Raw genomic sequence first — 25,200 nt, forward strand, 5'->3', positions numbered from 1 at the left:
AAAACACAATGTCCACACATTTACATTAAACTTACACAGTTTGAAGATAATGATAGTAGAAAGCTTCTCTTTAAATATTACTTGCCGAGGTGCTGTAGTTGGTGAGAAATGAGTAAAACATTGTCATGAAAATAATTTTTGTCTCAGTGATCATGAGACGAAATTTATTTTAGCATGTAAAAACAAATTTCCATGACATTGTTTTACTCATTTCTCAAAAACTACAGCACCTCAGCAACTAATATTTTAAGGTACGCTTTCTACTATCATTATTTTCAAACGGTGTAAATTTAATGTAAATATGTGGACATTGTGCTTTGTGTTGCAAAAAGTACCCAAATCCTTTAAGTATACAAATTATTGCACGGTTAATCACATACAAAGAACAAGGCGAATGGATGGAGACAAAAGGCATACCAACTTTTGAGTGAACAAATCAAGAGCTATTGTTGAGTGCTTCGACTAGGGATGGGTTGCAACTATTTTTGTAACGACCAGTTCTACATTTGGGCGGGTGGGAGGGCGCACATTTTGTTGGCATTACAGAAGTTGTTATGTTTGGTGGGAGCCGGTGCCTGTTATTTTCATATTCAAACAAGGTCTTACCAAAATTGACAGATAAGTGACAGTCTATCAGCGATGGTAGGTAAACTAAACAGCTGGCATAATAAAGACTTGTAGTGTGCACATATCCACACTGCTGGGTGTTCAAGGCGCTGTAAAAACCCAAAACAAATCGAAAGAAAACAGACGCAATAATAAGTCGTTGAAAACCTGTGACATAAGGTAAGTTTTGAGAAGGGATTTGATTTTTGTGGTACAAAGACAAGATCTAAGATTAAGTGGTAGAGAGTTCCAGAGTTCCCAACTTTGAGTCCTTTAAAAAATATCCTTCATAAGCGTGTCTGATGGGAATAAAGCCCACAACTGTCTGTGTTTTAAAGTAGTTGTGTAATAACCACTAGACCAGATGCTTGCCCGGTGACAAGACAACCTAATGCCCAATTTCATGGAGGTCCTAAAGCTGCTTTGTAAAAATATGCAGGAAACCAGTTGGAAGTGGTACATACATGCACTATGTGGCATTTTAGCGGGTGACCTATCTCTGGTACACACAATTATGTTGTGTTTAAAGGCAGTGGACACTATTGGTAATCACTCAAAATTATTGTTAGCATAAAACCTTACTTGGCTACGAGTGCTGGGGAGAGGTTGGTAGTATAAACATTGTGAGAAACGGCTACCTCTGAAGTGACATAGATTTTGAGAAAGAAGTAATTTTCCACGAGTTTGATTTTGAGACCTCAGATTTAGAATTTGAGTTCTCGAAATCAAGCATCTAAAAGCACACAACTTCGTGTAACAAGGGTGTTTTTTCTTTCGACTACCAATTGAGCTCAAATTTTCACAGGTTTGTTATTTTTTGCATATGTTGAGATACAGCAAGTGAGAAGACTGGTCTTTGACAATTACCAATAGTGTCCGGTGTCTTTAAGCAGCTCGGATGAAACTCTGCCTGTTTCATTCTTACAATTAGCATTAGGTACCAACATCCATTTATAATGAAAGAAAAAACACCCTTGTTGCATTACTTTTTGTGCTTTCAGATGCATAATAAAAGGCTTCAGCTGAATATTTTAGGATTTGAGTGAGAAATTGCCTCTTTCTCAAAAAATGTGTTACTTCAGAGGGAGCTGTTTCTCAAAATGTTTTATACTATCAACAGCTCTCCTTTACAGTTAGTTTCTATGCTAACAATTATTTTGAGTAATTACCAACAGTGTCCAGTGCCTTTAAATGATGCATTTATTACTTCTTGTCATTTATGAAGGGGTTTGACATTTCTGGAGAAGAATTTTGGCAGCGTCGTTCCTAAGATGATTCTAGAACCAGAAGATGAGCAACTACTTGCGCTGATCACGAGAGAGCTGAAAAACTACAAAGAGCTTCTTGAGAAGTCTAAGATCCGAGATGCACTCAGGCATATCCTCAACATCTCACGCTTTGGTAACCAGCATATACAAGCCAGCCAGCCGTGGGTCTTGGTTAAGGGTGGTGAGAGAGAGAGGTACATTCATGTATTGTTTGGTTTTTGTTTACGAATACACCGACGTTTGTTAACCCTTTACAGATCATATTGGCCACCTGCGGCTTGTACCACAATGCCCATAACGTCCACAAGGTTTCAACCTCGCTCCCAACCTCGTGGGGTGTTTGATCTTCCTGAGCCATTTTTTTCCCCAGCGTGCCTTGCTCGCTCATATATGCATTTTAGCTGTCGTAACCAATTATTGTTTGGTACCAGTTCAACTGAAACAATTATTGGTCATGACTGCAAAACGCAACCCTGGAGTTAGTGTTTTATTTCAATTGCGCCTGTGGCTGATTAATTCTGTGTGCTTGCTCAAGTATGGTAACCGGCAAAAGAGGCATCAAGTCAAAGAGCAACTGGTCCCCTCTCATTTGTTCTTTGATTGAGTGATTTTTCTATCTGTATGTAGTTTAGGGTGACCTTGTAAAAACATGATTCATTTGAAATGGAATCAGGTTTCTGAGATTCAATAGTTTGGGGCTGAACAATTGTCCAAACGACAACTCTTTGAAGGGAATCCTTTCTCAAAATAGTTTACAATGTCAAGAGCTGCAGTGCTTCCTTCCTCAGCAGTAAGTTTTACAATCACTAATTTTGGTGGTACTTGCCAATCTATGATCTTAATCTATGAGAAAAAAAATCTGTGAAGCATTAAAAGAGAATTGTGAAGTGTTAATGACTCTTGAGTCTGCTCTGTACCTTGTGAACAAAACCAACATTGAATAATACAATTGTGTCCCGTAGTATTGGGGTGTCCAGGCTGAGCGATTTAGAGCTTCAAGTTCAAGCTCTGGTGGTTTAGGCATTGGGGTGTGGGTTCGAATAATAATAATGTGACAGAAATTGGAAATATTAAGAAATTGATTTTCCCACACTATTCAATTTTTTAATTTAAGGGCATTTATGAATAGAAATAAAAGAGTAGTGAATCGGTATTGAGTGGGCCGTTCGAAACCTTGCAGTGTCGTGGCACTCGGTTTCATCCTTTAACACACAGCGACTACCCTGCCGGCTTAATACAGCTGCTTATGACCTTGTTGCCCATTCTTTTATTCCCTTATTGTAAACTGCAGGATATGAGAACTAGTTATTATTATTATTATTATTATTATTATTATTATTATTATTATTATTATTATTATTATTATGCATTTAGGTTTGCTATTTATAGTATAACTACATAGTATAGTATACAAATATTGACTGCTTCGAGTGGTATGGTTAAAACTATGACTCACGAGGTGATCCCCGGAGCGTTCTATTTTCCCCGAGGCGAAGCCGAGGGAAAATAGAACGCTCCGGGGATCACCGAGGGAGTCATAGTTTTTAACCATTGAACGAGTAAAAGCAGTCAATATTTGTTTTATAACACCCCAAACATTTCTAAATACTGTACTATTATTATTAAGTTACAGACCTGAATGCTACAATCCACGGACGACGCGAATACAGATTGCAAACACTTTTACTAACTGTGTTGCATGTAGTGTCGTGCAATCCGAAATGGTTACAGACTATTAATTTATCATCCTCGTACACGCAACGGACGTCTGGGTACTGCACGCCGTGTGCTAGTCTGTCGGACTAGCGCACGACGCCGTGTGCTAGTCTTCGGACTAGCTCATGGCAAACCGACGCACTATCACACGGCCGTCGTCTAGCAAAACTAAGACATGTCATGTGACGCGCTCTAAACCAATGAGCAGGCAGAATACTTGCAAGGGGTGTTATAATATACAAATATTGACTGCTACGAGTGGTATGGTTAAAACTAAGACTCCCGAGGTGATCCCCCGAGCGTTCTATTTTCCCGAGGTGCAGCCGAGGGAAAATGGATTGGTGCGGGAATGACCGAGTGAGTCAGAGTTTTAACCATAGCACGAGTAAAAGCAGTCAATATTTGTTTTATAACACCCCAACAGACTATTTATCATCCTCGTACACGTAACGTTCGTACGCGCATTTCAGACACACAGATGTACAGCTGATTGGGTTCGAGGTGGGTAAAAAGACGTCTGGGTACTGCACGCCGTGTGATAGTTGTCGGACTATATGTATTGCACGGCTAATATCACTACCGCGTCTTGTGTGTTCTATGTCACGCACCAAGTTTGCTTGAAGATAAATACGTTATCACACGCGTGCTCGTGGAAATACGGAAAATATAGCGCGTCTGCGTCCCATATCCAACTCGGCCTTTGGCCTCGTTGGATATGGGACGCAGGAGCGCATTATTTTTCCGTATTCCACTCGGGCTTGTGTGATAACTTATATTATTATTATTACTGTATCTATGGTTAGGATAAGAGCTGGCACTGTGATTGGACTGTGTGCTAACATCCCCTGCCTGTTCTCCACCATGCTCCTACCATACATGCCAGTATATAGGAACTAGTTATTATTATTTCTTATTATTATTGTATCCATGTTTAGGATAAGAGCTGGCACTGTGATTGGACTGTGTGCTAACATCTCCTGCCTGCTCTCCACCATGCTCCTACCATACATGCCAGTATATAGGAACTAGTTATTATTATTTCTTATTATTATTGTATCCATGTTTAGGATAAGAGCTGGCACTGTGATTGGACTGTGTGCTAACATCCCCTGCCTGTTCTCCACCATGCTCCTACCATACATGCCAGTATATAGGAACTAGTTATTGTTATTTCTTATTATTATTGTATCCATGTTTAGGATAAGAGCTGGCACTGTGATTGGACTGTGTGCTAACATCCCCTGCCTGCTCTCCACCATGCTCCTACCATACATGCCAGTATATAGGAACTAGTTATTATTATTTCTTATTATTATTGTATCCATGTTTAGGATAAGAGCTGGCACTGTGATTGGACTGTGTGCTAACATCGCCTGTCTGCTCTCCACCATGCTCCTACCATACATGCCAGTAACAAGCAGTACTATACAACAGCAACTGAATGCTTCTTCTGAGTGCAATGTTATCACCGACAAGTTTGTTTGCAGTCTGGAGACCGGGCACAAGATTGGAACGGTAAGGAGGATTAAGTAGGATTAGGATTGAGAACTTAAAGGGTGCAGTAACAAAGTTGGTTAATTCGTTGGTAACACTGTGGTAGTTATGAAGCAGCACAGGTCCGCCTCATTGCAGAGAGATAACTAATATACAAATATTGACTGCTTCGAGTGCTATGGTTAAAACTATGACTCCCGAGGTGATCCACGGAGCGTTCTGTTTTCTCGAGGCGAAGCCGAGGGAAAATAGAACGCTACGGGGATCACCGAGGGAGTCATAGTTTTAACCATTGCACGAGTAAAAGCAGTCATTGCGAGTATGAAGTTGCAATTAATGCCCTAGTAAGCTTGGGCGATATCGGTTTATTTTATTCACGATATATCGCCGACAATATATCGCGATATTCGATATAATCGCGATTTATTAAACTTGACATCATCAGTCTTCAAACTCCCAGTGAAAGTTGTAGAAGAGATAGTCATAGCATAAGAGAGTGACCTATTCTTCTGGTTTTACTCTAAACCTATGGGGTGCAAGATGTCTCAGCTAGGATATACATCGCGGTATTGCAGCACTTAATCGATATCGTGATATTTTCGCGATTTATCAATACTTCGATTAAAACCAAATCGATCCGATATCGAAACTCATTTCCAAATTGGTATCGCGATATTCGATAATATCGTGGTATCGCCCAAGCTCACCCTACAGCACTGAGTCAACAGTTTACCCAATTTTTGGGTCATTTTGTTTTGTATACAGTTTTCAACAGCTAACTCTTTTTGCATTATTTGGTATCTCTCTCAGCCCAAGCCGTTGTTTGAAAAGCTGGATCAGGCTCACATTGAACAACTCAAGAAAAAGTTTAGCGGACAACAACAACAACAACAACAACAACAACAACAGCAGCAACAACAGGTACACCAGGGCCCAACTTCTTGACTCTGCTTACAGTGAAATTCTGCGCTTACTGCCCTTCTAAAATTAATTGTGTGCTTTGCAGGGCACCTTAAGCGCAGATTTTCGCAGCATGCAGAGTCACAGTGAAATACAGTGAAATACAGTGAGTACAGTGAAATACTGTGCTTACTGCCCTTCTAAAATTAATTGTGTGCTTTGCAGGGCACCTTACAGTGCAGAATTTAGCAGCATACATAGTCATGAAAGTGAACCCAGAATGGACAAGTTCTAACCCCTTCCGAAAATATCATTTTGCTAGGATTATTTTGTTGTTGTTATCAGGTTTCATTGTGCAAGCGTGTTGATCTTTGTCAACATTGTTGTTTTTTACGCCAGTGGAGAAAAAACTCTTTAATTATTTTAAAATGATTTGGGGTTGAACAAAGAACTTTTTTATTTTTATTTTATATTTTATTTTATTAAAACCACAAATCGTGGCCCAAGGGCCAAATTGCATGTTACTGTACATACAAATATATTAAAAGTATATCATTTAGACAAAATTATCAAAACAAATTGCATGAGACTGTACATATAAATATGTTAAAAATATAACATTTGACTGGAGCAGGATTTGAACCAACGGTCTGCAGATTATAATGCCGGTGCTCCACCAACTGAGGTATCTAGCCCTATGTTGGCTGTCTCCTTATTTTGACAAAACCTTTGTTCAGGGGTGCCATAAAGCCAGTGATCACCCACAAGGGAAACTGACTGGGTAAATTTTATAACATTTTTGGGTTGAACAAAGATAGCTCAAACAGCGCAAGATTTGAACCACCGATCTCCACCGAACGTGGTGGCGCTCTACAAGCTAAGCTATCTTTAAAAAAAATCAAAATGGGTTTCAATGCAATGATTTGAGTCGGTCAGGTGATCTGTGTGAAGCAGCCTTGTTGGATTAGTGTAAAGTTTACACCAGTTTAATATACTTTTTATTTTATTTTTTATTTTGCTTGTAGAACGACTCCAAAGATGTCAAGGCAGAACCTGTGAAAGCACAAACACCGAATAAGCCCGGTCAGCCACAGGCAGTCGATGCTGAAGCGGTCAAACGATTAACCGATGAAGTGACCAAACAGGTATGCCTAGTCAGTGCTAGTAGTCAATTTTACCCCTCGTAAGAACTTTACTGCATGACAAATTTCTAGTGACGCATATTTACAAACAAATTTGAATTTTGTTTAAATGAAAGATCGCCTTACATCACTGCAAGGTGAGGGTTACATTATCTGATTTCGGCTATCGACCCAAATCACTTTTCACCAGGAGCGCATTGCCACCTAATCCTGGGGCTGAAATAGGGTTACCCCCTTCACAGTCTGTACAAATTTAAGCACGGGTATCATCCACTAGGAGCCTCGCTGGTAGAGCAGAATGCACGACCTTCCCATTTGTTTACAAAGCAATTATGGTGAAGTGCCTCGCTCAAGGGCACAAGTGTCATGTCAACACCAGACTTTGGGTCCAGTGAACTAGACCTCTCGGCACAACAAAAATATAGATATGATATGTTTTGGTCTGTAGTATACCATGATACATTAAATTGAATTATTACAACACCATATTTAGACCTTTTTGTCTCAAAAAACCTAAAAGAGCTTGGCAGTGTCTGTTCAAAACGAAAAGAGAAGTGGGCACTGAGAAATTAAAAATACTTCATCCTGATTCAGCATCTTGGTATTCTCATGTTTGATATTCCAGGGGGATGCCGTACGCAAGCTGAAGACAGCCAAGGCAGAGAAATCAGCAATTGACGCAGAGGTTAAGAAACTACTGGTCCTCAAGCAACAGTTAGCTGCAGCGTCAGGTCAGAGCGCGACCACACCCGACTCCTCCAAAGGGAAGAAGAAGAAGGGAGGCAAGAAGTAATGTCATTGTTCTAGGGTCCAAGGGAGCTGGGCAGGGCCCAATTTTATAAAGCTGCTAAGCAGAAATTACTGCTTAGCAAATTTCTATGCTAAGCAATAAATACAAAAATAGGTCTGGCATCAGTCTAAACAATGTAAACTTAATGGATTGTTGGCTGGTAACCAGTTTCTGCTAAGTAAATTTTTTCGCGCTTAACAATTTGTTGTGCTCAATGAAATTTGTAGGCTTTATGAAAGGGCCCAATTTGATAGAGCTGCTTAACGGCTGGTTTTGTGCTAATACTGCGCTATTTCATGTCATAGCGCTGCTGACCATAAGCACACGCAAGGTACATGTATGCTTACCTTCTGGTACTTGCTACGACAATGAATGACAGTGCAATGCAAATCCATTTTGGACGTGCAAGCCGTTTGCCATACTTTCTTGTTAACCTTTGAAATACACTTCTGCTGAAGAAAAATGTTCTGCTACAGTAAGCACAAAAATTTGCTTTCCGTTAAGCAGTGCTATGAAATTGGTCCCTGGGTGAGATGTGCAATGACACCAAGATTTTGGTTTTAATCAGTAACAGCAGGTTTCATTGAGGTGGGGCAACGTTTGTAAGGGTGAAATCCACTTTGATTTTATGGTGTAGCAATGTATTGGGTAAAACAAAATAATTAACAAATATGTGCTACCATTCAGTGTAATGGCTTCTTAAAGAGCGCTCATATCCATCTTTCAGTGACGCTCAATGCGCTTCATCGTTAAGTATTTTCCAGCACGGTATTGGGGAGCTCAGGTTTGAATTATGAGACCAACTCCTTTTGTATAGCACCGTGTGTAATGGTTTACTGCCAGTTAAACCAGGAACACCGGAGCGAGCCTTCTCTTTTTCGATAAGTGCACTTGGTTCTTTTATGTGCGTTACAACAGCTTTTACCTCTATCCGAAGGATGAAGCAATGGTTAAGTGTCTTGCTTCAGGACACAGGTGTCATGACTGGGACTTAAACCCACACTCTGCCGATCAGAAACACCAGAGCTTGAGTGTGGTGCTATTATCTGCTAAAATTATAGCAAGTAGACATATTAACCCAGACTCAGTAAAGGTACTATTTGACAGTATATAAGAAATAAGTTTTTTATGCAATGATCATCACGATAAACCTAATCAATATCAGATAAGGTTCATCATTAGATAAGACGCAGTGATTTTTTTCATCCTTTGAAAGTCAGATAAGACGATTCTTATACACAGGAAATTATGGTTTAAATTTGTCTTACTTGTTGAACTGTTATCAGTTACCCCCAAACTATTGGGATCGGATGATATTTGTGATATTTTTTCCCCGTTAAAATCTGGCCTGTAAACTCAAACACGTAGCTCTGTAAGGGTTGCAATATATCAGATATTTGCACTCCAATTTGAAAGAATGGAATGTAAGCAACAATATTTGTGTTACACCATGGAGGAATGAACAGAAGGAGTTCGAACGAAGGGACTTTTAAAGCCGAACCCAAGGTACCGAGGTCGTTTATCGACACCTCGATCACCCACATACTTTATACAAACAATGGGCATCCTGCGTCTGTGAGTTTGTGCGTGCGCACTTGGTTCTTCAGGCAACTATGGTGTCGTATGTCGTATGGATATATAATAAAGAAAAACAAACTTTTTTGAGGCGCTTTCGCCCACCAAATCGAAAAACACAACTGAATACCAACCACCCTTGTGTGCTAATACCCAAATTTTGAACCACTGCTAGTGACAGGAAAGTGGCTTAAAAAGTAAAAATATGTTATGATATTTCCATGAAAACACCACAAACGGTAAATGAAGAAGTCAATCACAACTCACTTTCTACAACTTTGATTTTCATGTGAAAAAACCCCCAAATGAACCGGCAAAAAATAACGCAATCTTTTGTACCATGTGTGCATCCACAAAAGACAAAACAAAAACACTGCGCATGCGAAAACTGTGTATTTTCGCAATTCTTGTCTCATCTTTGCACGCAGTCAATGATGCAGAGTGGCGGTACCACTTCTTTTTTACAAAGATATCTAATCCCGCTCGTTAATCGTCCGTCCTACTGGAGGTCTCCTATCTTTTACCCCTGGTCAGACAGGGGCATTGTAAGGGTTTTCTTTTGAACTCCTTCTCTCCCTTCCTCCATGGTTACACTGAGGTCATGGCCTTTGTTCCCCTGGTATTGGCCTTGGTGTCCCCTCAGAAGTTTCCCTTAAGCCGGCCTCAGGTCGACCTACAATTGTCTTGCGCCCACAACAAACTGTCGGCAACGCGCAGACAAAATATGCTCAATTCACAACAACTGAGAAATCATGCGCCTGCGATTGGTTCCCGGCTGTCGGGATAACGTCGCACAAGTTGAAATTGTTCTGCTCTTGCGACTTATTTTTTTTGAGCATCAACTGTTTCAGATTGTCTTAAAATCATCGCAGTTACGCTAAGGTCGCTAAGGCCACGTTACCAGACATTCTTTGCTCACACAGCTAGCGCTTAAATTTGACCCTTGCCCAGCAAGCAGAAAATGGTGATCTAAAGTGCAGAATTTGGCGGTAACCAGTAAACCACCCATGAAATTTAGCCCTGAAAATCTTTCCCTTTCCTAACACTAAACTAAGTGAACATGGGAAATACAGCTTTATCATAAACAGCCATTGTGCTCTGAGTTGTGCTTTTGTGTGATGGATCTTCAGTCTTAGGTTGCTGATGGTAAGGAAAGGGTTAATCTTAATATTTGTTTTCTTTTTCCCCTTAGGTCTTTTGGTTTATAGTAAAGTGAAACTTAAAGATATATATTCAGGAAGATATCAAATAAAATAAAAAATGATCAAGAAATTTGCACAGAAGAACAAAACATTTGCTCTGTTATTTCCCCCTATTGTTAACTTCCTTAATGCTGCATTGGTTTACAGTTGGTTGCGCGAAGGTCGTGCGACGTGAATCTAGCGTTGTACACTTTTTAAGGCAAAATCTGCTAAGCATATGTACACTTAATCTGCTGAGCACACAAGGCCTCGTCGGTTTTTCATGCAAAATCTGCGAAGCACATAAGGCTATATATATAGCCTTGTACTTTTTTGAAGGCGAATTCTGCTAAGCACACAAGGCTTTAGCCTTGTACACTCTTTCAGGCAAAATCTGCTAAGCACACAAGGCCTTGTACACCTTTTCAGTCATAGTCTGCTAAGCACATAAGGCTATAGCCTAGTACCTTTTTGAAGGCAAATTCTGCTAAGCACACAGGGCTATAAGCCTTGTACACTTTTTCAGGCAACATCTGCTAAGCACACAAGGCTAAAGCCTTGTACATTTTTAAGGCGAATTCTGCTAAGCACACAAGGCACTGGTACACTTTTCAGGCAACATTTGCGAAGCACACAAGGCTATAGCCTTTTAGAGGCTTTTGCATTAGGCGCTTTACAAATGTCTTATTATTATTATTATTTACACTTTTTTAGGCAAAATCTGCTAAGCACACAATGGTATAGCCTTGTTCATTTTTGAAGGCAAAATCTGCTTAGCACACGGTTCTATAGCCTTGTTCATTTTTGAAGGCTATAGCCGTGTACACTTTTCAGGCAAAATCTGTGTAGCACACTTTTTCAGGCAATATCTGCTAAGCACATAGAGCAGAGTTGCAAGTCCAGAGGCCAGCTATGCGTGAGATTTTTTGAAGGCGAATTCTGCTAAGCACACAAGGCTTTAGCCTTGTACACTCTTTCAGGCAAAATCTGCTAAGCACACAAGGTACACTTTTTCAGGCATAGTCTGCTAAGCACACAAGGCTAAAGCCTTGTACATTTTTAAGGCGAATTCTGCTTAGCACACAAGGTTTGTACACTTTTCAGGCAAAATATGTGTAGCACACTTTTTCGGGCAATATCTGCTAAGCACATAGGGTGTACACTTTTTCAGGCAAAATCTGCTAAGCACACAAGGCTATAACCTTGTACTTTTCTGAAGGCGAATTCTGCTGAGCACACAAGGCCTTGTACACTTTTCAAGGCAACATCTGCTAAGCACACAAAGCTATAGCCTTGTACACTTTTTCAGGCAAAATCTGCTAAGCACACAAGGCTATAGCCTTGTACTTTTTTGAAGGCGAATTCTGCTAAGCACACAAGGCTATAGCCTTGTACACTTTTCAAGGCAACATTTGCTAAGCACACAAAGCTATAGCCTTGTACACTTTTTCAGGCAAAATCTGCTAAGCACACAAGGCTATAGCCTTGTACTTTATTGAAGGCGAATTCTACTAAGCACACAAGGCTATAGCCTTGTACTTTTTTGAAGGCGAATTCTGCTAAGTACACTTTTTCAGGCAAAATCTGCTATTAAAGCACACAAGGCCTTGTTATTTTTCGAAGGCGAATTCTGCTAAGTACACAAGGCTATAGCCTTGTACACTTTTTCAGGCAAAATCTGCTGAGCACACAAGGCCTTGTTATTTTTCGAAGGCGAATTCTGCTAAGCACACAAGGCTATAGCCTTGTACACTTTTCAAGGTAACATCTGCTAGGCTATAGCCTTGTACACTTTTTCAGGCAAAATCTGCTAAGCACACAAGGCTATAGCCTTGTACTTTATTGAAGGCAAATTCTACTAAGCACACAAGGCTATAGCCTTGTACTTTTTTTGAAGGCGAATTCTGCTAAGTACACAAGGCTATAGCCTTGAACACTTTTTCAGACAAAATCTGCTAAGCACACAAGGCTATAGCCTTGTACACTCTTTCAGGCAAAATCTGCTAAGCACACAAGGCTGTAGCCTTGTACTTTTTGAAGGCGAATTCTGCTAAGCACACAAGGCTATAGCCTTGTACTTTATTGAAGGCGAATTCTACTAAGCACACAAGGCTATAGCCTTGTACTTTTTTGAAGGCGAATTCTGCTAAGTACACAAGGCTATAGCCTTGGACACTTTTTTCAGGCAAAACCTGCTAAGCACACAAGGCCTTGTACACTTTTTCAGGCAAAATCTGCTAAGCACACAAGGCTATAGCCTTGTACTTTTTTGAAGGCAAATTCTGCTAAGTACACAAGGCTATATAGCCTTGTACACTTTTTCAGGCAAAATCTGCTGAGCACACAAGGCCTTGTTATTTTTCGAAGGCGAATTCTGCTAAGCACACAAGGCTATAGCCTTGTACACTTTTCAAGGTAACATCTGCTAGGCTATAGCCTTGTACACTTTTTCAGGCAAAATCTGCTAAGCACACAAGGCTATAGCCTTGTACTTTATTGAAGGCAAATTCTACTAAGCACACAAGGCTATAGCCTTGTACTTTTTTGAAGGCGAATTCTGCTAAGTACACAAGGCTATAGCCTTGAACACTTTTTCAGACAAAATCTGCTAAGCACACAAGGCTATAGCCTTGTACACTCTTTCAGGCAAAATCTGCTAAGCACACAAGGCTGTAGCCTTGTACTTTTTTGAAGGCGAATTCTGCTAAGCACACAAGGCTATAGCCTTGTACTTTATTGAAGGCGAATTCTACTAAGCACACAAGGCTATAGCCTTGTACTTTTTTGAAGGCGAATTCTGCTAAGTACACAAGGCTATAGCCTTGGACACTTTTTTCAGGCAAAACCTGCTAAGCACACAAGGCCTTGTACACTTTTTCAGGCAAAATCTGCTAAGCACACAAGGCTATAGCCTTGTACTTTTTTGAAGGCAAATTCTGCTAAGTACACAAGGCTATATAGCCTTGTACACTTTTTCAGGCAAAATCTGCTAAGCACACAAGGCTATAGCCTTGTACTTTTTTGAAGGCGAATTCTACTAAGCACACAAGGCTTGTACTTTTTTGAAGGTGAATTCTGCTAAGTATACAAGGCTATAGCCTTGTACACTTTTTCAGGCAAACTCTGCTAAGCACACAAGGCTATAGCCTTGTACACTTTTTTCAGGCAAAACCTGCTAAGCACACAAGGCCTTGTACACTTTTTCAGGCAAAATCTGCTAAGTACACAAGGCTATAACCTTGTACACTTTTCAAGGCAAAATCTGCTAAGCACACAAGGCTATAGCCTTGTACTTTTTTGAAGGCGAATTCTGCTGAGCACACAAGGCTATAGCCTTGTACACTTTTTCAGGCAAAATCTGCTAAGCACATAGCCTTGTACACTTTTTCAGGCAAAATCTGCTAAGCACACAAGGCTATAGCCTTGTACTTTTTTGAAGGCGAATTCTACTAAGCACACAAGGCTTATAGCCTTGTACTTTTTTGAAGGTGAATTCTGCTAAGTAACAAGGCTATAGCCTTGTACACTTTTTCAGGCAAAATCTGCTAAGCACACAAGGCTATAGCCTTGTACACTTTTTTCAGGCAAAACCTGCTAAGCACACAAGGCCTTGTACACTTTTTCAGGCAAAATCTGCTAAGCACACAAGGCTATAAAGCTATATAGCCTTGTACTTTTTTGAAGGCAAATTCTGCTAAGTACACAAGGCTATTATATAGCCTTGTACACTTTTTCAGGCAAAATCTGCTTAGCACGCAAGGCTATATAGCCTTGCACACTTTTTCAGGCAAAACCTGCTAAGCACACAAGGCCTTGTACACTTTTTCAGGCAAAATCTGCTGAGCACACAAGGCTATATATAGCCTTGTACACTTTTTAAGGCAAAATCTGCTAAGTACACAAGGCTATAGCCTTGTACACTTTTCAAGGTAACATCTGCTAAGCACCCAAAGCTATAGCCTTGTACACTTTTTAAGGCAACATCTGCTAAGCACACAAGGCTGCAGCCTTGTTATTTTTCGAAGGCGAATTCTGCTTAGCATTAAGGCTATAGCCTTGTACACTTTTTCAGGCAAAATCTGCTAAGCACACAAGGCTATAGCCTTGTACACTTTTTCAGGCAAAATCTGCTAAGCACACAAGGCTATAGCCTTGTACTTTTTTGAAGGGGAATTCTACTAAGTACACAAGGCTTTAGCCTTGTACACTTTTTCAGGCAAAATCTGCTAAGCACACAAGGCTATAGCCCTGTACACTTTTCAAGGCAACATCTGATAAGCACACAATGCCTTGCACACTTTTTCAGGCAAAATCTGCTAAGCACACAAGGCTATATAGCCTTGTACTTTTTTGAAGGTAAAATCTGCTAAGCACACAAGGCTATAGCCTTGTACACTTTTTCAGCCAAAATCTGCTAAGCACACAAGGCTTTAGCCTTGTACTTTTTTTGAAGGCAAATTCTTCTAAGCACACAAGGTTATAGTCTTGTACACTTTTCAGGGCAACATCGGCAACATCTGTTAAGCACACAGTGCTATAGCCTTGTCATTTTTTCAGGCAAAATCTGCTAAGCACACGAGACTATGGCCTTGTACACGTTTTCAGGCAAAATCTGCTAAGCACACAAGGCTTTAGAATTGAAGGCGAATTCTTCTAAGCACACAAGGTTATAGTCTTGTACACTTTTCAAGGCAACATCTGCTAAGCACACAAGGCTATAGCCTTGTACACTTTTCAAGGCAACATCTGTTAAGCACACAGTGCTATAGCGTTGTACACTTTTTCAGGCAAAATCTGCTTAGCACACAAGGCTCAAGTTACATGAAACAACAACAGGAATGAGCAGCAATTAAGGCTTACCCCTTGTACAGAGGCATTGATTATGAGAGGGTTATGGTGAGCGTGTTAGAACAATAGATTCATGTTTTATTATTTTATCCTCACTAAATTATAAACCCAAAAACATCTTCATTGCACAGCAATCACCTTAATCTTGATCCCTTAGAAGGTAATCTCTTGTATTCTAATATTTCTCTACACATAGAAATGGCTAATTTTGTTCAGATCCGCAGAAAAACACAACCTTTTGGCGATATTACATAAAGTACTCAAACGACCTGTAACCATAACTTTAACGGAACAAATTTAACCAGTGTCATTCCACACAGTCTTCTCTAGCTCTAGGACCATGTCAAAACACTTGAAGATGTTGACATGTCACAAAACTGCTTCTGCAAACCGATTATGTATTTAAATTACTTACATGAGGAAATAGAATCAGCTGTTGCAATCTGCTTACCAAAAGGACATAATGGTATAAATGCTAAAACTTGTTAAAAGCCTAACGTTTCAACCCTAGAAGAGAGTCATTCTTGATGGCTAATGATAACACAACATCACATTAACATTTATCGATGACTGTATAAAGATAGTCAAGTTGAAAAAAATAATGTACTTTACGTCTGGACCAGCGATCAAACAAAGCTCACAGCTATGTTACCACATACATTGTAAATTCTAGAAAGACCCTGCTAGAGTCCAAACAGCTGAACATTTAAAACTGTTTACATATTAAAATTATTATTTTGTCATAGTTCGCAATTGGCCGACAGTTACTGTACTATTTGAATACTTCTAGATGAATAAGTCTGTACACGACCTTAGAAGGTATCACAATTAATCACTGTTTTCATACATTATAAAATATTGTAAAAAAAAATCATACTGAAAACAAATCTAAATGGATTAGAGTGGATGCGCCTAGCATTCGTAGGAATTAGATAAATGAATTTAAGTTTAGGCCACACGGCATAAAGGTATAAAAATGACATCCTAAAAGTTTATGTAACTGAAGGTAGACTCCATACTCCATGCAAATATGATTATAAAAGAGACGTTAGAACGGGAAACAAGAAAGATTGGCGGAAATTGTGAAGTTAAACATTAACTGAGAAATGGCTAAATCAGACAAATAGCATACAAATCTTTGCTTAAAAAAAAGCAAAATGCGACAGCAAGTGGAGATTGATAAATACAAATCCTTTCCTTAATTCATATATGAATGAAGTATGGAACAACTGCCATTCTTCTGCAATGAAGGGAGCTGCGCTACCTTAAGACTCTGAAAGGGACATCGCATTAATATCTAGGCATCAGTTACTATTGCCGCTTTATCAGTTGATGATACGTACAGAGCATTATCAAAACCTGCTGGTGTTGTCGGTGCTACTGCATCGGCCGCTGCTTTAGCGTTAAAGCTGTTACGTTTCCAGACAAAGAAGCCCACTACTCCAACCAGGGCAACAAGCAGTAAGACACCCAGGATGATACCCACAATAGTTCCAGCACTTGTTCCTAGTGGACGATACAAACATTAACAGTTATAAGTGATTAGAGTCTAAGGAAGTGACCTATTTGCAGCTCCGAGCCAACTACTGACCAAGCCACCAAGCCAACTATAGACTGCAGGTCACCTATCAAACTACTGACTGCAGCTCACCCATCAAACTTCTGACTGCACGTCACCCATCCAACTATTGACTGCAGGTCACAAAGCCAACTTTTTGACATGTCACCCATCGAAGAACTGACTTCAACCCATCAACTACTGCCTGCAAGTCACCCATCAAACTACTGACTGCAGATTGCACCCATCTAGCTTTGGACTCACTGCAACAATGAAGCAATTTGTAATCGAAATGATTGAAAATAATATTGATGTTTCTTACCTCCTGTTTGAGGAGACTTGGTAGCTTCTGACTCCTCGGTTTTCACTGGCATCACTGTTGAAGTCACTGTGCCAAATAATCACAAACAAAGTTAAGTAAAGGGAAAAAACAGAAACAAAACAATTGCCAATCAAACAACATTTTATGACATGCTAAACTTGTGTTTGATACATGGGAGGGCTCAGCAGTGCTAAGGGAACATAATACAATTTTTTTGTTTAATATCACCGAAACTGAAAGGGGGAGGAAATAAATGTAAAATGACACCAGCACCAGTTGCCGGAAATAAAAGGATGCTTGGATTTGACGAGTGAATCAAATCTAATTTAATCATTTTATTGTTTAATACACATCGTTGTCTGGAGTCGGTGGAATCATGTCTATGATAAAGACATCGTGTACATTGATCTGGCAACCAATCAACCCCACAGTGTAACCGCACAGGTATAATTCATTTTATCAAGTGAACGATGACATTCGGTAAAGGGGGTAAAAGCCCGGTCCCACTGCAGCGATAACGAGAACGATAACGATCACGACGCAAAGAGAACCCATTCTATTGGTTGAATTGCTCCACACAGAATACGCACACGCTCATTCAACCAATAAAATGCGTTATCTTTGCATTGTATCGTTATCAATCTCTTTATCGCTGCAGTGGGACTGGGCCTTTAACCCTGTAAAGGGGCTGCACCACATACAATAATCTCAGCACACTGTACGTAGTGACAATAAAAGTTAGTGTTAAAAAGTTGTACAAGAATCACAGGGAGTCTGACTTACTTTGTGGCATTTTGCAGATGTAGTCAGCTTGGTCTGTGCATTGTTCATCATTCCATTCGCCGTAATGTTGAGCATACATCTCCACACACAGCTCGGCGTCGTTGTTAGGCTCACCCTCCTTCCAGAAAACGTAGTCTACTGGAGTTCCGTCAGTCCATTGCAACCCTGGAATGCAAATAACCAATAAATATGTAAATCAACTGCTACTAATAATTATATGGGTTCTTAAACAGTGCTTTAAAGCATGTGACGGATCAACCCATACCGCACCTGATCTTCTGGAATCCTTCTAGTGGACATTCCAATCATGACAGGAGGAAAATGAGCTACCAAGACACCATCACCAAAGACACAAATCCCAATCAAAACGAGATGGCCAACAGCCTATGAGCGATAAAGTAACCTGGCACCATTCATCAAAACTGCTTCTACTATGCCGTCCAAGGACGAAGCATGATGATGATGATAACACACCATGGGTGCATCAAAGTGGTCAGTTTATTTCTTTCCTTTACGTGGCAGGATTTCGTTTTGAAGTGAGCTATGATGGCACATGTAATGGCTTACAACAAGGTGCTGTGGTGCAATATGCAGCCAAGGCGAACCCCTTCTCTTCACGATAAGTGCACTGTCGTCGATTTTACAAAACTCTTCCTAACTTAGGACTAATCTTAGGACTTGGGATGAGTCCCAACCCTGCACTGTAGCATGCAGACCTTAAGATTAATCCTAAGTTTGGACGAGATAAGACGAGTCCTAACTCTTTGTGAAATTTACGGCTTCCAATACACAAAGACTTACAGTATAGATCCTATGCAAAGGACACAGCACTTATGGTAAAGTATCTTGTTTAGGACACAAGTGTCACGACTGCGACTCGAACCCACACGCTACTGATCAGAAACACCACAGCTTAATTGAGTCCAGTGCGACTGGCCGCTCAACCAAGACACACCACTACCATGATTTAATTTAAAACCCGATTAGCAAAGCACATACCATTATTGCCCTTCTGTAGACCAATCCATACACTGCCAATGAATGATGGCAGCACCACATTGTTTGTGATGAAATAGTTCTCTTGGGTCGAGTGGATGCTGACCAGTTGCGCGCCGAAATTCTCCTCACAGTCAAACTTGGCATCGTTGAATGACCCTATGGGTTTATCTGGGTTGAACAGGTAGCAAAACTGACCGAAAGGCTTCCAGCCGTCGGGGCACGTTCCTTGGGGTGGGGCTACTGTAGTTGGGCGTTTAGCTGCAAGGAGAAGGGACAGAAATGATCAAATGTTCACCTTCGAAATGGGCTTGCATGATATTTGGTCCCAAGAAATAAGTAAAACACCGTTATTAAATGTATGCATGGTGTAGACTAAATCTGACTTTTCCGGCTGTTTAATAATAAAATCTCAGGGCAAAAAACATCAGAAATCAGACTTAAGTAGAAAGAATATCATGCCTGCTTCGGAAAATTGTCAGTCAATCCAATGAAGCCGTTTAGGTGTCATGAAATAAACAGTCCTTGAGTAGAAGTTTCACAAAGCACTAAGATTCTTTAAGGTGGGGTGATCGTTTTGTAGTGAACTCAACACAAAATTGTGTAATTTGTATCCAAGAGCTAACAATTGCTTTTAAGATGGTAATGATAAATGGTACCCTGTGAAATTATTTCATCTGGAATGCCTCTGTTGATTAGAAATCAATACGAAAATTGGAATCTGATACAAATCGGTTCTCAGATTTCTGAGGGTTCGGTGACCATTCACTTTTGTTCTTGAATTGTGAAGTGATGGCCATTGCCTTGTTCATGGTTCCTGGATGATGCCTGTACAATTTCAACTTTTAAGATCTTGTAAGATTCTTATTATATTCTTATAAAACTCTCAAGTCAGAATAATATAATAATCTTATAAGAATAGACATGAAAATTTTTTTTTTAAATTTGCAAACAATTCTTATAAGAAGTTTCAGAGTAAAAAAAAAGGTCTTACCAATTAAAATGATTTCTTTATGAAGTTTCAGAGTAACACAAATATTTTGCTTATTTCTTAGTTCAGTTGGAAATTGTTGAGAATACTAAGTCATAGGACTGCTGCGATTGATCATGACTACACAGCTCCTTTAAAGTTCAATTCAGCCAGTTTGAAATCTCGATTTTGAAGAAGGCAAGAGCACTTTCAGGGCAGTTCCATTGCAAAATCTGATATTCTATGCAAAGTGTAAAAATCTACAAGAATCTTATAAGAATCTTATAACATTCTTACAAGACTGTCTTAGCAGTTCAATACAGGTTCTTAAAAGATGCTGATAAGATTCTGATAAGATTCTTATAAGACTCTTTTCAGTTTTTTATGAATCGATAAGAATCTTATACAACTCTTACAATTCTTAGCAGTTTAATACAGGTTCTTAAAAGATTCTTACTAGATTCTTATTAGTTTCTTTTAAGTTTTTTTATGATTCTATAAGAATCTTATAAGAATCTTACAAAATTCTTACAAGACTGCTCTTAGCATTTAAATACAGGTTCTTATAAGATTCTTACAAGATTCTACAAGATTCTTATAAGGTTTTTTTAAGGTTGTTCATAAGAGTCTTTCATAGGGGTATTTGATGTCATACTTTGGCCAAGACTCAGGGTGACTATACCCTCTATGGAGGCCCAAACCTGGGGTGGATTTCACAAAAAGTTAAGACAAGTCTTATCTCGAGTTAGGTCGAGTTTCTCGTCCTATCTTAGGACCAGCCTTAAGTTTTCAATACCTCCTGGGACAAGTCCTAAGTTAGGACTAATCTTAACTCTTTGTGAAATCGACCCCTGCATTCGTTGATAATTTACCTTCATCATACTTGCAGATGAATGGTTTGAGGGATGTACATAGTGTATCGTCCCATCTTCCATCAGTAGTTGACATGACGCAGCCTTCTCCAGTCTCTCCAGAGGGTTCATTCTCACCCCATGCTGAGAATAGAACAGGCCATCCGTTGACCCAGCCATAAGTCCCAGTTTCCTGCGGGGTACAGAAAAAGTTTTCAAAGATAGACAAAAAGATTAAATTTTTTAAATTTTACAAACTGCTCCTCTCTAAAAGTATTTTTACAACTATTGTATTTTTTTGTGGATAAGACGCTCGGAGACAAGACGCAGGACCCTAAAATGACCCCAAAAAGTTCAAACTTTAACAGATAAGGCGCACCGCCACATGAGGCGCATGTTTAACCACATGCCCTCTTTGTTAAACACCCCATAACTAAGTAGGAAAATCTGTAAAACCCTTCTGTTTTGTAAAGTTTACCAATAACAATAATAACACGTGCAGCATCCATCAACATAGTCCAGCACCATCATGAAGACGATCAGAGCATACTGGTCAAAGTGCTGAGTTATCAACCACCGGTTCTTTTCAGAAGCACCACTACCAGTGACCACTCAAAAGAGATTTACACATGGTGCTACCGCAAACCCTCAGCTGTATAAAAAAACCTCTTCCTAACATGTATGACATATCCCCCAAAACATAATTAATAAGAGGAAAAGAACTTAAGTTTTCCATTTTATACAAAAACATTCATAAAACTTCAACCCGGGAATGAAAGAGTGGGAAGCGATTTTAAACAGCCTAGGTCCTTTATTGCTTGGCCACGACCCTGCAAGGTTTTAACAGCCAGTTCAGTCCGAGTCACTCCTCCTTAATACCCGTTTAAAAATGCCCTCTTTGTTAAACAACCCACAACTAAGTAGGACAATTTGTAAAACCTTTCTGTTTTGTAAAGTTTTAATTCCTGTCACACCTTTAGGCTCCCTTTGGCAAAGGGTAAGCGACAAAAGCAGTGTTATAGTGTGATAGATAAAACACCAAAAGATTTACTAATTACATTTAAAACTGTGTAAGCTTTCATAGCAACACCTACATTCATTAATAGAGTAACAATTAGTACTGGGATGATTGATTGTGTACATCAGCCCCCATATTAACTTGTGCACCATCAAGTTCATAACAACTTTTTGCCATGTCTGTACTTTGATAGCAGAAATCTGTATACAATTTTTTTTCAGCTGAAAAGCACTTGACACTATTGGTAAAAACTCAAAATAATTGTGCATCAAAACTTACTTGGATACGCGAGAATGGTATAAAACATTGTGGGAATCGGCTCGCTCTGGAAGTAACATAGTTTTTGATAAGGAGGAAAGACCTCAGCCCTAAAGCCTTTTATCATGCACCTAAAGGTGTTTTTTTCTTTCACTATTCTAATGCAACTTCGATGATTAATTGAGTCAAAATTTTCGCTGATTTGTTATTTTATGCATACTGTGTTGAGATACACCCATAGAGAATAATGGTCTTTGACAATTACCAAATGTGTCCATGTGCCTTGAAGCACCTCTATGAAATAATAAGGGAATAAAAGGGTAGCGACGGGTTCTTACACAGCCGTTTAAAGCCGGCAGGGTCGAAGTGCAACTACCCTGCTAGGTCTTAAATGGACATTTAAGAACGAGTCACTACTCTTTTATTCCCATTCGTAAATACATTTTTGTTAAAAAAAAAAAGGTTAAAAAATACAATTGCAGACTCTTTGACAGTTGAAAATTCGAGGTTTGAAATATTTCTTTTCAAAAACTTTGTGAAGACTCTGTTGCGCGTGGGTTGTGTGTACGCGCGCACACTTAGAAATAGATTATGCGCGCGCGCTTAGAAGTAGATTACGCGCTGTTACTTATAGCTATGAATTGCGTTCTGTATGATAATCTTGCGCGCCTGACACGCGGAAGCCAGCCGGTTATAAACACTGGTCATTATCAACCGTTTAAACACCCCCAATAGGAGTAGAGAAAACTGTCTGGGTATTTATGAATCACTTTTTAGAAACTCACCTTCTGAAGCTCCATACCAATCCATACCTCAGTCACACCCACGTAATACATCATGGCCTGCACAAACGCCAACTCAAATTCATTGTTAATTGAGACCAACTCGGTGCCAGATACCTCGTTCTGGCATGTAGCTTTGGCAATGGCAAAGTTTTGAGAATCAGCAATGAATTTGAAACAAGCTGTGCCGTACTTGTAGAAGCCTTGTGGACAGTCGCTGATCTGGGCTGGATTGTCATCGTACTGTGGATCTGTTGGAGTGATAAAAATAAAATATATCACTCTTGATTGGAATCATTAGTTAACTTCAGGTCATAAAAAGATTGTTTCATCACTTATAGAGTAGCTTCTGTGCCAAAGAAAAGGCTTAATGTAATGCGCCGTATTTTTTACTGCAGGAGGGCACTCTCACACATATTTGTATCACCAATGGGGGTAGTTCATTCTTACAATAAGACCAACCTGAAAAGCAACTTATAACTATGGCACAACAAAAGTGACAGAGCGCTGATTAAAACTGTGCAGGATGAGTCGTGTATACCCCGAAAGTGAAAAAAATACTATTAAGAGCGTCGTAACGCTGTCAAAAGTATGGGGCATTAAATTATCATATAAGTTTAGGTTTAACAGACTTAGACAGGACTTCTTGCATAGTGGACAGACAATAAAATACAAATATTTTAGGTCCACTTCATGCCAACCAACACAATTGGGTTCCTGCCTGATGAACAGCTCAACACATCCAGCATCTTCTGCTAACTTCACTCCCCCATAAGCCACATGCTTGCTGGATTCCAATCGAACAGTCTCCTGGTGATGGACAGTATAAACGATGTGACCTATGTTTACATTCAAACTGCTCTCTGTTGACAAAACCCTGTATACGTCATGTTTCGCCGAGCAAAAAGGCGCATAGTCATGGTAAGATTGCGTACACTTTCTAGCTGGCTGCCAAAACACAAAGGTTTTGCCTAAAGGTATGCGCACGAATCATGTTATGGTTTTCGAGTGATGTCAGAGGTCACATCGTCTATAGGCCTACTGAGAGATAATGTCCGAAAGTTGAGTATTTTGAACCATACTTCCTCAAAAGAGAGACTAACAAATTCCACAGACAAGGAGCAGCTATAGCAAATGCCCTGTCCCCCAACTTCTTTTGGAACATCGCTCAAAAAGTTTAGGGGCTCAGGATGATCGTAGACGAGGACAAGTGACAGAGGGAGAATGAATGAGGCAAGAAATGTAGCCAGGGCTAGGCCATTGATGGCACAATAAGTTAAGAGACAGATTTGTATTCTTTTTGCTCTCAAACAGGAAGCCAGTGAAGATATTTAAAACGTGTGTTATAATTTATGGAATAAACGTCTTTAAAAAAAATGTATTTCTTGCATTTTTTATGAGGAATCATAATTCACAAGTGTCGACGGCCACTTCAAGGTGATGAGGGCTACACTTAACTGATTTGGGACAGGAGCACGTTGGCACCTACTCCTTATGCTGAAATAGGGTTACCCTCTTTACAGTCCGTAAGGATGTATACTATATGCAAGGGTATCATCCACTAGGAGTCTGGCAGGTTGAGAAAAATGTACTGTTTTCCCAACTTGTTCGAAGCAACTATGTTTGATTGCCTCGCTCAAGGGCACAAGTGCTATGACCGAGAATCAAACCCACGCTCTTGGATTTACAAGATGAGCTGCATTTTGGTCATTATTTTTCTACCACTCCTCAACTGGCTTAAAGCCATTGGACCCTTTCGGTAAACAGTGTTGTCCAAGGCCCACACTTTGTGTATCACAACTTCTATATCAAATAACAAACCTGTGAAAGTTTAGGCTCAATCAGTCATCGGAGTCGGGAGAAAACAACGGAAAAACCCACCCATGTTTCCGCGCGTTTCGCCGTGTCTTGACATGTGTTTAAAATAAATCCGTAATTCTCGTTAACGAGAATTTATATTGTTTTACCGTTTTCTCAAAAAGTAAAGCATTTCATGGACTAATATTTCAAGAGAAGTCTTTCACCATTACCTTCTGTAAACCCTGTAAATTATTTGTAAATCTGTGAACTTTTTTTTTTTTCTGTACCGAAAGGGTCCAATGGCTTTAAAAAGAACTTACAAAGGGATGACATAAAAAGCAA

At 39.7% G+C, this 25,200-nt stretch overlaps 2 protein-coding genes across 2 annotated transcripts in view; one reads left to right on the top strand and one right to left on the bottom strand.

The window, feature by feature from the left end:
- The window catches only part of LOC139937421 (methionine--tRNA ligase, cytoplasmic-like), a 30,966-nt gene extending 20,203 nt beyond the window's left edge, over positions 1-10,763 (top strand). Inside the window, exons 13-17 of the mRNA XM_071932559.1 lie at positions 1,832-2,068; positions 4,922-5,105; positions 5,895-6,005; positions 7,010-7,129; positions 7,752-10,763. Coding sequence (XP_071788660.1) covers positions 1,832-2,068; positions 4,922-5,105; positions 5,895-6,005; positions 7,010-7,129; positions 7,752-7,919 — 820 coding nt within the window. The 3' untranslated portion in view covers positions 7,920-10,763. The remainder of the gene's footprint in view (positions 1-1,831; positions 2,069-4,921; positions 5,106-5,894; positions 6,006-7,009; positions 7,130-7,751) is intronic.
- A 4,814-nt stretch (positions 10,764-15,577) lies between these two features.
- The window catches only part of LOC139937342 (macrophage mannose receptor 1-like), a 72,607-nt gene continuing 62,984 nt past the window's right edge, over positions 15,578-25,200 (bottom strand). Inside the window, exons 37-42 of the mRNA XM_071932446.1 lie at positions 23,062-23,309; positions 21,022-21,193; positions 19,183-19,440; positions 18,184-18,348; positions 17,401-17,466; positions 15,578-17,026 (exon numbers count right to left, since the gene is read on the bottom strand). Coding sequence (XP_071788547.1) covers positions 16,818-17,026; positions 17,401-17,466; positions 18,184-18,348; positions 19,183-19,440; positions 21,022-21,193; positions 23,062-23,309 — 1,118 coding nt within the window. The 3' untranslated portion in view covers positions 15,578-16,817. The remainder of the gene's footprint in view (positions 17,027-17,400; positions 17,467-18,183; positions 18,349-19,182; positions 19,441-21,021; positions 21,194-23,061; positions 23,310-25,200) is intronic.

Source organism: Asterias amurensis, chromosome 5, assembly GCF_032118995.1.
Source record: "Asterias amurensis chromosome 5, ASM3211899v1".
Taxonomy (NCBI): domain Eukaryota; kingdom Metazoa; phylum Echinodermata; class Asteroidea; order Forcipulatida; family Asteriidae; genus Asterias; species Asterias amurensis.